At 42.1% G+C, this 13867-nt stretch overlaps 1 protein-coding gene and 1 long non-coding RNA gene across 4 annotated transcripts in view; one reads left to right on the top strand and one right to left on the bottom strand.

Moving 5' to 3' along the window:
* PDS5A (PDS5 cohesin associated factor A) overlaps nucleotides 1-1995 on the bottom strand; it is an 81115-nt gene extending 79120 nt beyond the window's left edge. The window contains exons 1-2 of one of the 2 annotated variants that reach the window (XM_054202292.1): nucleotides 1774-1995; nucleotides 778-948 (exon numbers count right to left, since the gene is read on the bottom strand). In XM_054202292.1, coding sequence (XP_054058267.1) covers nucleotides 778-948; nucleotides 1774-1800 — 198 coding nt within the window. In that variant the 5' untranslated portion in view covers nucleotides 1801-1995. The remainder of the gene's footprint in view (nucleotides 1-777; nucleotides 949-1773) is intronic. The other variant, XM_054202291.1, reaches the window with a different exon arrangement.
* A 565-nt stretch (nucleotides 1996-2560) lies between these two features.
* LOC128910670 (uncharacterized) lies at nucleotides 2561-11972 on the top strand. Of its 2 annotated transcripts, none has more exons than XR_008466819.1 (6): nucleotides 2561-3624; nucleotides 8141-8233; nucleotides 8895-9058; nucleotides 9466-9582; nucleotides 10767-10817; nucleotides 11412-11972. It is a non-coding gene; the product is annotated as an uncharacterized LOC128910670 (long non-coding RNA). The 2 variants fall into 2 exon arrangements; XR_008466818.1 differs by having other exon boundaries at nucleotides 11284-11972.
* The last annotated feature ends 1895 nt before the right edge of the window (nucleotides 11973-13867 follow it).

Below are 13867 nucleotides of genomic sequence, written 5' to 3'. Positions count from 1 at the left end.
TTCTCTATTTTCAGCATAGAGTTAAGAAATAACACTATTGTATCACAGTAGCATCTCATGTTTCCAGTGAAAAAAGGGATTAAAAAAGTAAAAAACAGAGATAAGCCTCCCAGTCCCCCAGGATGCTGTCAAGCGAGCAGAGAAGACGCTTTTGTAACAGTCCCTTTTCCTTATGAAAATTTAGCAACTTTGCTAAGCACCAGTTGTACCGAATAGGAAAGAAACAGTATGCATTATATCAAATTGCAAAATCTGAGGCAGGTTTTACATACAAAGCAATTAAAAACTTCCATCGATAAGCTCCAGAAATTAATCTTCACTGTTTATGAACGGTGCTATCTTTTCAGTCAAGAAAGATCTAGATCTACTTGTTTCCCCCACTCAACTACGCTTGCTCGAAGTGCTTGCACCCACAAAAAAATTCTAGCTTACCAACAAAAATTTTCACTAAGATATCCTGCAATTGTTGCTTATGATTCCACTTCGGACCTTTCCCCAAAACTGTGGATGTATTTCACGCACAAATTAGCAGTTTAATGTATTAAACTCCAGCTTTGAGAAAACTCACAAGAGTGCAGTCACATATTACAAAAACGACTCCTCCTCTTTTATGGAAAAGCAAGGAAGTGGTATTCCCATAAAGGTCTGCAGGCAAGGAAGAGACATTTCAACTATGACAAGGAAACAGTTCTCTGGCAGTTCTCCTTTCCCGTGATAAAATGTTTACCTTAAGAAGCAAAAGTTGCAGGGAAGGGGATGGTGGTCAGGACTGCTCACCTTTAACCGTTTAACCACCTCATCGTTGGTAATTTTGTCCGTAATCTCCTTCACTCCGGGAGGGTAGTAGATGACTTTACCATCGGCAGCAGGTTTTGGTTGGGTAGCAGGGAAGTCCATCCTGGCGCTGCTGGTGATAAACTTTCCTTCTCCACAGTCCTCTACCGGCCTCTATCGGTCAGAAAACAAAAGTTCAGCAGAATGGAAACGACTTTCTAACCCCTCTTTTTTTTTCCCATTTCTCACCCTCAATTCGCAGAAGGCCCCGCTGATCGTCCGTCCCCCCCACCCGCCGCCGCCGCATCCCCCCGCCCCGCGGCCCGGTCCGCAGCCGCCGCCGCTCCCCGCAACTCCGGCCCCCTCCATTCCCCCCCCTCCGCTGCCTCCTTTCATTGCGGGGCTGCTCCAGCCCCAACACTGTTAGTTCGGAGCCGACGGGATTTTTTTACAATGAAATTTCGGGCTCCATCGAAGGATGCCCCGCGGCCGAGGGCACGTTACGGCCCGCGGGGTGCAATTCCCGGCCCCGGAGGGGTGCGGGGGGGTTTGAAGCCGGCACGCCGGCCCCGGAGCCGGGAGACGAGGCCTAAACAGTTAGGCCTCAAAACTATCAGGAGGCAGAGAAACCAACAGGAGAGGGGGAGGGAGGGAAGGAGGGAGGGAGGCGGTGGCGAGCACAAACAAAACACCCCCGCCGCCCCCCCCCCCCTCAGCCCGGCGCCGGGCCCCCCGCCCGCCCCCCCCGTGGCGGCGGGAGCCCCCCCGGGGAGGGGGCCAGGCCACTCTCCACTTTCCATTTGTTTCCCGCAACTTCATGTCCCTTCGCCCCACAGCCCCCTGCCTCGCCCCGCACCCGGCCTGGCCCACAAAGAGCCCCCCGCCACCCTCCGTCTCGGCGCACGCACCCCCCCGGCGGGCAACGGGGAAGGGGGTTGGAGGGGGGGGGGGGGGGGTGGAGCGGGGACGGAGGGAAGCGGGACCCGGAGCCGCCTTTACCTCATGCAGCTCCGGAAGGTGCAGCATTGAGTAGCCTCCGTGCCGGGTGGTCCTCGCCGCTCCGCCGCCACCCCCGCCGGCCACTGCCCTGGCTGCTCCCACCGCCTCCCTGCTCCGCGGTGCGGCGGCGGCTCCTGCTCGGGGAGGGAGGGCCGGGGGGAGGAGGGGGAGGCTGCTCGGTGGCGGCAGCGGCGGCCGGGGAGAGGGGGAGGCTCCGGCGGAGCGTGCGCCGCGGGGACACAGTGCCGCTCTCCGTCCGGCCGGGGAAGAACAGCCCGGGAGGAGGCTCCGCTCGGCGCCGCGCCGCCCTCCTCCCCCCGGCCCGCCCGCCCGCCCTCAGGCCTGGGGCCGGGCCCGCAGCGCCGCCCAGCCAGGATCCCCCAGCCCCAGCCGCGGGGCAAGGGGCGAGGCCGGCCAGTAAGTCTTGTAGCCCGCCGAGCCCCGCGCAGGGCGGCGGCGGCGGGCAGTACCGGCCACGGCCGCCGCAGCGCTGCCTCCCGCTTGGCGCCAAAACCCCCGGAGCGGCCGGGCCGCGGCCTGAGGGGGATCGTTCGCCGGCCGGGCCCCGACCCCGTGGCGCTCTCTCCTAATGGGGCAACGTCCGGCGGCCACGGCGAGGCCTGGGCGGTGTGCGGGAGACATGTGGGGCCGGCTAGCGGGGAGGGGGCCGGCGGCAGGGCGGTGTGCGGGAGGCGCGGGGGGGAGACATGTTCGTGCTTCTTGAGGGAGCCGGGCTGCTCATGGCTGCGCCGTCTCGGCCGGTTCCTCAGGCAGCTGGTGCCGGCGGTGGGGCCTGGTCGACGCGATGAATAAGAAAATGGGGGGGAAACGGTGCGTGGGGTGGTCGAAGGGTGCTATGGAAGGTAGGAGTAAATAGCCCGTCCTCAGAGAGATGGGGGGGGAAGAGCAGCATCAACGTCCAAATTTTTCTTCTTCCCTGTTAGCAGATGAGTCTCTCAAACGCTAATTTAGTTATAAATCTTCAGGAGCAACTCGAATATGCAGACCGAAGGAGCCCTCGCGAGCCGACTCAGGAAATCCTTCCATGCAAAATGTCTTTGTAATTTAATATTCTTTTATATTTTCAAGAGATGGGGTATGTCTGGAAAATCAGTGGCAAAGTGGGATATATCTGTCTGTTCTGAAGCTGCATTATGTGCCCTGTGTGTCTTAAGTATAGGTGGCTGGAAAGGGTTTTCCAGATGCCCACCCTGCTCAGAGAGGATGGGTGACAACTGAAAGATGACTTTTAACTGATCAAGACTAATTTAGGCTCTTCAGCTGCTTGTTCTTGATTACTCGAACTGGCTAGAAGCATCATTCTTCTCAGTTTGGCTAGAAGTATCATTCTCCTCAGTTCTGGAAATCTCTAATGCATTTTCCGTAGAGCAAATTAAAGGCTGGGACCAGTCTGCATGGAGGGATGGGTTTCTCCACAGGGGTGTGTGACTGGGGCCTTGCTGGGCACAGCAGAGGGGCCAGCATGGCCTGCCAGCCACGCAGGAGGGAGGCAGGAGAGTGAGGGGATGGAGAGGGGTAGGTAAGTGAGATTATGGTGAAGTATGACAAATTGTGGATTTACACGGTGTGGGAGGAAAATGTATAAATACTGAAGAGCTCTCAGGTACTTGTGGTGTAATAGCATGTGGGTGGGACATCTCTCCTACACCTGCGTTCATTATCTCCTTGTCGTGTTGTCCTAGGGGAGTTAAAGCCTTCAATGTCCATAACCTGCATGAAACCAGCTGAGAAGGATTATAGTGAATATGAATTAGAGTTGCAAGGAGCACTTAGGAGATCTCAGACGCTGATTTGGAATCTAGAAGGCAGACAAGGCATTTAAATCTGGCTGTGAGTCCTTGCTTAGATAAAATTATTCTCTTCAGGCTTAAGGATGGATGGATTGGGGCATTCATGATGGACAGGGGACCCAGGGAGTGGGATACACGATTCAGTTTTAACAAGGTTGTACTGATTTAATAAACAAATAAAGCCAACACCAAGTGTTTAATCTTTTTCCTAATCTAAACTTCAGTTGCTGTTTAGATTTGCCTTAGAGCTGAAGTACTCAGACTAGCTATCAACTCTTATTTGTGTCAGTAAAATAATATGTACTGTCAGAACTATTATACTTTGAACAAATTTGTTTTTTTTTTTATCCTTACATTTGTTACATTAGGTATTTTGCTTCCCAAATCAAATGACTAATATAAGCATTTAATTTGGTGTAGATTCCTTATTTTTAATACACTTGTATTAACACAATAAATCAGAAACAAATCCTGTAACTAAAAAAAGGAAAGTACATATCAAAACTCTATAGGAGCTGTCTTCAATTTAAAGAGGAAAAAGAGAGAATGTAAGTTAGTAAAAATGATACAAGAAATAAATTTGAAGTGACCTTTGAGGTTTTTTTATGACCCAAGCATAAAGCTAGGAAGTTGTTAGGCAGGCTTCTCTTTCGGCAGAATTGTAAGTATTATGGGTGTCATATTCTAGAAATTTCACCTAAGTCTCTCAGCTTCCTGGGTTTTAATGTTTATTTTCAAGTAATTTTTTATTTTTTATTGAAAAGCGGTGTTTTAGGTCTGTCATTAATGTGACCTACAATGTCATAATGTTTCCTTGTAATCTTGTGGTTATGAGTTTTTCAGAAAGTGACACCATCTTTACCTAGGTGTTTTTATACAACAGACCATGAAGTAGGAATAAGAATGAAAAGGAAGAGGGCTACTCTCCCACAACTTGTTTTTAGCCTAAGTTAAGGACAAACACAGTGCAGAGGCACTAGCATGCACTTGTACTCACTTTTATTTTCCACTGAAGAATAAGATAAATTTTTGCATTCTAAGGCATATGTACACTGTAACTAACATGTAGTTAGATGTGGCAGTTCAAAGATTTCACTTGAAAGTGCCAGGCAAAGTTTGCTCATTTAATTAAAATTTTATTTCACCTTGAGCAAGTTGTTTGTCAAACCCTACACTGGAGTACCCTTGGTTGTGGACCAAGATCTCTATCTTCTTGCAGACTTCAGATAAATAGTGAAGTTAGCAATTACTGTGGAGTAATGTTTGAATATTTTTAATTCTCAGGATTTTGTATCTGTAGTATAACACAGAAAAAGTCCCGAAATACATCAGTGGAAAGCTGAGTATCTAGGATAGATTCACACTATATTTCTGCTTTCACAGGTAGTGATTAGTCAGCAGTATGAAAACTGACCACCCCTCAGCGTCAATGTTGTTAGGAGTCCTTAGCCATTAAATGTAGGTGGAGTTTCTACCGGTAGACTCTTCCATTCCTGGTATAATTTGCTGTCTGACTGTAGATTCTGGTATAAACACAACTTTGCTGACATACCCTAGGTCTGCAGCTGGAGTATTTTGCCAGCATACTCATGTAAAACTGTCAGAGCACTCTTAGGATAGACATTAATTTAGACGCTGTTAGTCAGATATATGGTGTTTTGAATGAGTCTTGGGCAAATCATGATCAGCGCAGTGGTTGAGAGAGTAGGAGCAAATTCTGTAATCATGGGATGATCAAGCAATGGTCTGTTTTTTCTCAGAAGAGAAGCAGCGGGATTGGTACTTCTGCACCATTTGAAATTCTAAAGGGCTAAAACAAAGCGTGTGGTTCTGATATCACACCCAATTAAGGGAAGTATGAATGAACACTTAACTGCCAATTAGCTGGAATATATGCATGGCATTTTCAGAATGTGCAAACATAAAAGCTTCAGATAATCTGACCTGTGGTACTCTTAATCTGAATAGTCCTGAAATCTGCTGGCAGATATGATTACAGCTGCTAGTGTCTGGTTTGTTGCTTTTGCTTGCTTGACCTTCACCCTTCTAATTTCAGCAAGCAGCTGAGATCTGACTTGGACTCTGCTTCTTGTACAGCTGTAGCCAGGTTCACATGATCCCTTGGATTTTAATGGATGACTCTGTCTAATAATAAAACACAGTCCTTTTAGTATTTACAGATTTTATTGAGTCCCTACTTGGACAAATTTATGTTGGAATTTATTTACTTTTGCTCCCATTATTTTTATTGGAATGTATTTACTCCAATCCGTTTGTTGCTTGTTTGTTTATTAATATATTTTAGACTACCACTGCAAGTATAATTTATAAGCAGACTGAAATAAAGGGTGCTGAGCAGTCTTATGGGGCAGTCTTGTGGGGTGCTTTTTTCGCTCTATCATGCCAGGAGAGGTTAGAGGAAAGTACCAAGAAGAATGTGGTATTTTTACTGGTAGGAGAAATAATGCAGCACAGAATTTTCAGAACAAAACGGCTTTCAGGTGAAACAGAAGAGAGTATGGAGTGATTACTCTAAGCACAGAAAATCCCTTAATTCATGTTGATTAAATTAAGCTATGCGCATGTTTCCAGGAACAGCTTTATGTCTGTCCTCAGGTCTTTGTTAGTACAATAAACATGGATAGTAATAATGATCAAGAACTAGTCATATCAAGACACAACAGCGTGTCATGAACTGCAGAATAAGTCATATCTGTCAGTCAACTGGGCAGACATGTAAGAAATCCTATCTGGTGGGTTAGGAAAGCACTAAAGCACTTGTCTTCCTAATAATAGCTATGCTCTTGAAAGCTCCTGCTTTGCAGAACCAGGTGGTGGAGTGTGGTCCTTCACTATGAAGTTTTTTTAGTCACAGTCAAATAGGTCAAGGGGTGGGGGGAAGCTTAATTACTTGTTTTCAACTCGAGCATTTAGCCAGTTTTTGGTATCTAGCAGGTTGCTTTCTGGCAGGTTTCTTCCTGGCAGGTTGCTTCCTGCTTCCCCCCCCCCCCCCCCCCCCATGGAAACCTTTTTTTCCTGCAATATAATACCAGTTCCTCTGAACTCAGTAAAAATCAAACCATGGAAAATAGTTTTTTGTCCTCAGTTTTGCAAAAAAAAAGCTTTCTCTCTCAGCTTTTTGACTCTGATATTAGCCCTTATTTCTGGTCATCTTTCCTCTTTGTCCATCTGTTGTTTGCCCCACGTGTGCAGTCACACACAGCTACTCCAGTTATAATTATAACCTCAATGTTTGCTGCACTGGACCTTCAGAGATATCCCTGAGGTTTCTAATTAAGCTTTGCAGTGTATAACAGCATCTGATTGTTTGAACTACCTATTTTTATAAAAGAACTGATGTTTTTTACATCCTCTGTAAATTGAGAATAGTGGTTACATTCACCTGAGTCAAAGGTGGGTTTCTTTGCAATGTGCGTTGCCATAATGAAAGACCTCCAAAAGGTGTCCCATTCCAGAAGGTATTTGCAGTGAAATTACTCCCATCTAAGAATAGACCAGGAAGCACGTTTTGTCCTGAAAATGGGGACTTATGTGTGTCTCCCATGATCTACACTGACAAAGCAAAATCCGTAAAAAGGTGGAGGAGGACTTGTGTATATGTATTATCTCATGAAGACAATCATCTGGAGGCAAAGAGCTTCCTTAGAACAGAGGGGAGTCCCACAACTCCCTGACTTTTCATGGAGTACCACCAGTTCTGAATAAAGGGAAGGACTAAATACTATGTGGATGATACACTCTTTTGAAACTGATCCCTATCCATAATCTGTCTAAATGTTATTTTGCTCTGGTTTTGGTGAGGAGGGCTTTTTCCTGTGCTGTCTGAAAATGTCTTTATTCTGAGTCATACTTGGAGATAGGGCAGTTATACTTGCCACTGGACTTTTGTGGGATCAAGGCACGTTGAGAAATGACAAGGATTGTCATTGTCAATACATTTAAGCCATTGTGAAAAAGTGTATACTTGCAAATACACTTGTAATTTGCAAAATACCGTGTTGACAGAACAATTGCACTTGTTTCCTTTGCTTGCAAAGGAAGTAAAATGATTTTATTGGCACCTGCCTATTGGTGATTTCATAGGAGAATTTTTAGAAGCCTCCTTGATCCGTTGCTAGTTTTGAGCAGTCAGAAACTGAAGTCACAGCAGCCTACTGCGTGTCATCTATCCACCTCCTTTCTAGCTGCTCGCTATTATGATGACTTGTCACCATTCACTCCATAATTACATTCTCAAGGTTATTTCCATCTCTACTCCTGATGTGTCCAAAGCACGTACATTTACACCTATTCATTTCTGACAACCAAGTCTACTTTTCTCCAATAATATATTTAATATGAGCATTTATCATCTTTTCTGTCCAGGAGATATGCAAGAGTCTTTGCTTGCACCACATCTCAAAAGCTTCAATTTTCTTTCTGTCACTATCAATAATTTCTCAGAAGTCACATTCGTAAGTTGCTACCAGCAAAAAATTAAGCATTTCCCCAGTCAAATCTTTCTACTTTTTGAGGTGGAATGTTTTTTTTTTCAGGCTTTTATAAGGGAAGCCATGGATGGATCAACTGTTCTTCAAATTTTTCCAGTTTCTATTGGACAGGTTCTGATTGGATAGATTTGATGCCAGGTAACTGAATTTATGAACAATTTCTGTAGCTAGCCCATTAAGCGTGAAGTTAGCTTATACTCTATTTTTATTAATTAATAAAGTTATTTTATTTATGGCACACTCAAGAATAGCCTGTATTTTTCATTAGCCTTTTATTGTCTCTCTAATACTTGCTGCACAGCAGAAGCAGTTGTGGTGAAGAGCATTATGTTGTCAGCCTAAGGTCACTTAAAATGAGTCTGTTTCAAATTCAACTTTTCCATTCTGTAAAGTCCTTCACAGATTCTTTTTTTCTCCATCCAGCCTGCAAGGAAATCTGTAGTTACCTGCAGTTGTAGTAGTAGTGTATGGCTCTTTATGTTTGCCTGCTGTTTTTTCAAATAAAAAGGCAGATTTGGGGAATTTCTGAGTGTATGGGACTGCTTAGAGGAAATACCACTGAGGAAATTGAGAAAGTTTGGTAATATATTTAGCCCATGGCAGCTAACTCTTCCCTCCAGCCACCTGGAGGGAAGACAGTATGAGCAGAGTCTCTCCCTCTGCCCCGTAAGATGAGAACTGTCCTACAATCTGTTAAAAAATGAGAATATGTGTGGTACTAACAAATTCTGATTGAGAGGCTCCTTTGTGAAAAGTATCGATTGTATTTGTGATGCTGCTGTTCTTAATTCTTTCACAGATACATTGTCTGCTGCTTGCAGTAAAGAAAAGTATTATATGAAAATTTACAAATGAATATGAACTTGGAATTTACCATTACGGTCAAAGAAAGATGTTTGATGAATGGATGTGCAATCTCAGACCTGTACTGTAATGATGGGGTCATTTCATGATGATGGATAGGTATGAGATATACTCTTCAAAGCCTTAAAAAGGGGTTGCGTTTGTCAAACTCAGGGAAGCATCAAAGTGTTTGGGTATGACTCTGTGAGCAATAGAATCATTGCAATTTGCCTTTGAACAAAGTCATGAAATATATTGATCATATAGCTTTATGCTGCTAGGAAAGCAACTAATGATGATTCAATCGAAGTGTACTGTGAATGGCTTGAGGGGATAATCATTAAAATATTACACCACTACGCCATTTGGGAACTTGAATATGAAAGTTGGAATTTCAGACCCTTGTAAAGAACAATCTTGTGTTTGAATTTACAAAATAAAATTACTTCTTTGGATTGTGCAGCTCTGGTCACTTCATCCTTACGATTCTACTTCAGTAAATTCACTGGATGTTTGCGTCCATGCAGGTCCTCAGGCAGCACAACAGAGGAGCACACTGACAACACAGTGAGCAAGCAGCAGGGAATACTCAGTGTCAGTGGAAGACGATTCACCTAAATTCAGGATATGTGGCAGCAGAGAAGGTAACTAAGGTTATTTGAGCCAGTACTCGAATGGGTATTTAACAAAGTGGACAAGGAATTGGTGTCTAAAGAGAGGACAGAATATCAGGTATTGAATAGACAAAGCCAGAAGTAGGCTAGACAAGGCAAGAGCAAATACAGAAATTAGAAAAGCGTAGTCTTGACAAAAACGGAACGCTTAGTAATACAAAAGCTGTTGGATTTCTAACCAAAAATTCTCCGTGATGGAGCGTGAAAAAGTCCATGATGGTAGAGTGATTGCTGAAGGTGGTGATATTAAATGCCAGCAGAGGGATTACTGCTTGTAAAGTAGACTGATATGTATCCACTTACAATTTCACCAACATCTAATACCACTATTTATATCCTATCTGAATTTGGCAAGGCAGCTCATGTGTACTCTGTGTAATATACTATAACTACAGTGTATCAAGCATATAAACACTTGCTTTCTTAAGTATATGTCTGTACTGTTCTTTTTATCTTCCAGACACTGCATACTTATACCTAATAATTTATGTTTTCAGGGAACCGCATACTAAAATTGTAAACTTCCTTTATCTGAGACCATTAAAAAAAGCAGACAAAGACTTTTAGCCAGCATGTGAACATTTAAGTCACTACTTTAGATGTACTCCAGTTTTTGCTTATGGAATGCCATTGATCGATATTTAATCAATATTTTTTAAATTTCCTTCAAGATCTGCTTGGCAGCCACCTCTAATCCAGCACATGGGGATGAAAACTCGAGTGAACCATTTTTTTCATTCATTTTCAGTATCATTTAGTTTGACACTGCCTGGATGGGCTCTGTTAGGCTTGTATCCTTGCTTGAAAAACTGTAACAGTATGTTCTCTCACACAGCTTCATAGTAAAAAAGATATAAATGAAAAAATATCTTGACAAGTCTATTAGATTCTGAATATAATTAGAGAGAACAGAACGATGTTACTTCTAGGGGAGAAAAACTTTATCTAGCAACAGGTCCTTAGATCCCCTAAGGAAGCAGCTTATTATAGCAAGTAAGAAGAAACACTAAAGAAAGTACATGGATTCTGACATCATCTATGAATAAAAAAACCCCCAAGGGCTTTATAGTTTCCTGAATTTAAGCAAATTTGCAGTAATATTTAGTCTGTTTTACCAAACCCTTTATTTTGGTGTTTGTGTTCCTTTCTAAAAGGTTTGTCCCTTGGCCTGTTGCTGGATAGGAGAAATGGGAACACAAGAAAAGGTATGAATGAACAGGAGAAATGGGAAGGGGCAAAGATGAATACGTGTGGTAGAGAATCTGCAGCTGGCCAAGCATTAGGGAGTTTCATGTCAGCAAACAAAAAACGAAGAGATAGAAGGTGAAATAAATATCCCTGAGTGAATTGCAAGTATATTTTAAATATAATGATTTGTCATCAGTAAGTACAATTTTGCCAAATTCAAGCTGAATTGGAGAAGCAAAATTCTGAGAACAATATGATTAAATCTTCTGTTACATATCTTAAAACTAGTTACACCTACAGTTCATATTTACTTAATATAAAGGCTCCTTTTGAATTAGATTTCAGCTTTGCATATTTGGAAGCTACAAAAATAAACTTTTCTAAAACTAGCTGAACAAACTTGTGAGAAGATTTTTAAAAAACAGAGCATACTATTAAAACTAAAAATGAGGTTGTCGATTTCTTTTGACCCTGTTTACATAGGAAGGGAGTTCCAGGTCAACTGGAGAACTACATCAGAATATATTGGGAGCTTTTGTTTCTGTGTGCTTATGTCCTGCCTGCTGTTTTGATGCTGCTATGGTTAGTAAATGTCTTCTTGCTGAGCCCAGGGAAGAATATATATGTGACAGTGGCTGCAGTCGCACTCCTGAGTGACACAACCTGCCATCCACAAAGGGGTGAAGCTGAGTGTTGACAGGTAAATGAAACAAATTTAAATTATGGAAGTGCTTTTTGTTTTCTATTTTCATCCTAATAACAGGTTTAAACATAATCCACATAGGGATTTACTTGTATGTGCCTTTGATCACTGGTGAATTTGAAAAGTAGATGTATAACCAGCAACAATTCAGAGAGTCCCAAAACATTTGCCTTTAAGAGTCATCAGAGTCACAAATTGCATAATGTTGCTGAGGAAAATAATTACCAACATGTGTATGGATGAGGGGAAAATTGGCAATTTGGTCTTCTGCTGAGTATTTAACCTTTTCACTTTCTACTCTTCAGCACTGTCTAGAAAATACAGTTCATTTTTTGCATGTGGAAAATAGGCAAGTTCATAACAAATACTGATGTAAAGATAAAATTCTTACTGGTTTTGAGGTACACGTTGTTCTCTTCTAATCATCACCACTGCACAGAAGAAGAAATCATAGCTCAGAAGTTGAAGAACTCCATAGAAAATATGAACTACTCACGTTTCAATGTTTTTTTGAGTTAGTGTGTTCTTTCTTCCAGGTTTTGGGGAAGGTAAACAGAGGAATAAAGTAATTGAAAGAGTTCAGTGTTTGATCATCTATTTGAAGAAAGCTTAAATATGTTTTCATGTTGGTTGTATCAGCTGTTTTGGTTGTTATTTTTTTTTAGTAAGTTGTCTATTACAGATGGGCCCAGATCCAAATTACACCACCTCTTCTCCATCCTGAATTATGTGTGAGCTACATCTGGTTACAGATACCAATCTGAATATCATGAGCTAAGGCAGGGTGGAGTGGAGCTTGTCTTTAGATCTGACTCCCTCGTTCTCTGGACCTGGAATTGGCATGAATTTGGCAGGTCCGAGCTACCTGATTTTTACCTAGTCCTCAAATAAATAAATCAAACTGTAGACTGCCCTGTTACAAGGAGTGACTGTCATGTCATGTCTCTGAAGCCCTAAAGTGGTCCTTAGCTGCCTGCGGCTTTATAAATTTGAGTTTCTTTTGTTGCTAGTGTTATTCACTGGAAAAGAATGTGACCCCGTTTACAGTGACAGAGGGTGTGAAATCTTAAAAAGTCTTAAAATCTTAAAAATCTTAAAAAAAAGGTAGATTTTAAAGCTACAAAAAAAAAAAAAAAAAAGAGAGGTCAGAATTTACAGGGAAGCAAAAGAAGGCCCCTTTCCCTGTTCATCAGGGACCAAATAGCCATGGAGTCGATTTCCTATCTAAATAATTAGGTTCTATCATGTGGCAGTTACAAAGAATCACATACTGAACAAAGGATTTCCTTTTTTTTAAAAAAAAAAGTAGTCTATACAGCTGTTTTTAAATGCACATCACTCACTGCTCCCTTCCCCCATCTCCTTGGCTTCTTGTTTCAGCATAAGACACGCATCATACAAGTTATTCAAGCTGAGAAACTAGTTAGTGAAATGTAATTTATAAATGAGTGCTAGTGGGTTTAGATCATAACCTCCCTAATTTATTTTTATAAGCAGCTGGAGTAATTTGCAGACATTCATGACAGAGGCCAAGTGCAAGGGTTGCTGTAGCTAACCACTTTTTGTGTAACAAATGGCGAGTGAGCAAAATTGACACTAAGCAGGATAACTGTGAGATACTTACATATCGTAGAACTTTGAAGCCGTTGACTTGTGGTATCAGAAAATTTTGTAAAATACACAGGTCTGGATAGGGTCTGTACTTGGAAATAAGGCGTCTATGAAACTCTTGGGGAAAGAAATAAAATAGATTTTTGTATTTTTTAAAATCTTCTATTAATTGAAGGTCAGTCACCCGTGAGGAAAATGGATTCGTAAATCACTTATGATTGGCAAGCAATTAACTTCTGGTAAATGAATCGTACAGACAATGGAGTAGAGTCTGTCTTGACAGGTAAAAGCATTTGTTCGTTCAAGTGACATTAATAGATGATTGAAACTTCCCTAAAATTCAGGCTCTTACTTAACATTAAATCTACTTAGAAATTCCATTCTGCATCAAGGTCCTATGTTTTAACATTTAAACATTTCTGAATTGGAGCAAACAACAGACAACACAAAACTTCCAGTAGAATGGAAATACTGGGTTTTATCTAGAGTCACTGAAAAGTTTTAATGACTTTTTTCCCCCAGTATTTTAGTAAGGTGAACTGGACTGATAACCTTTAACATCACAAAAACCATAAAATATGAACATACATCAACTAAAAGAAGCCAAAATTTTCATTGAAATAATATTACATAGTCAAAAGAAAACAGTAACTGATAGCTTTTTTTTACTTTTCTTTATAATGTCAAATTGACTTTTTCAATAAATGGTTTGTTTTCAAATGTTTAATTCTGCATCTCAGCATGACTTGGTCA

The sequence above is a fragment of the Rissa tridactyla genome, chromosome 5 (genome assembly GCF_028500815.1).
Source record: "Rissa tridactyla isolate bRisTri1 chromosome 5, bRisTri1.patW.cur.20221130, whole genome shotgun sequence".
In the NCBI taxonomy this organism is placed as follows: Eukaryota; Metazoa; Chordata; class Aves; order Charadriiformes; family Laridae; genus Rissa; species Rissa tridactyla.
This window is presented reverse-complemented; position numbering and strand designations above follow the sequence as displayed.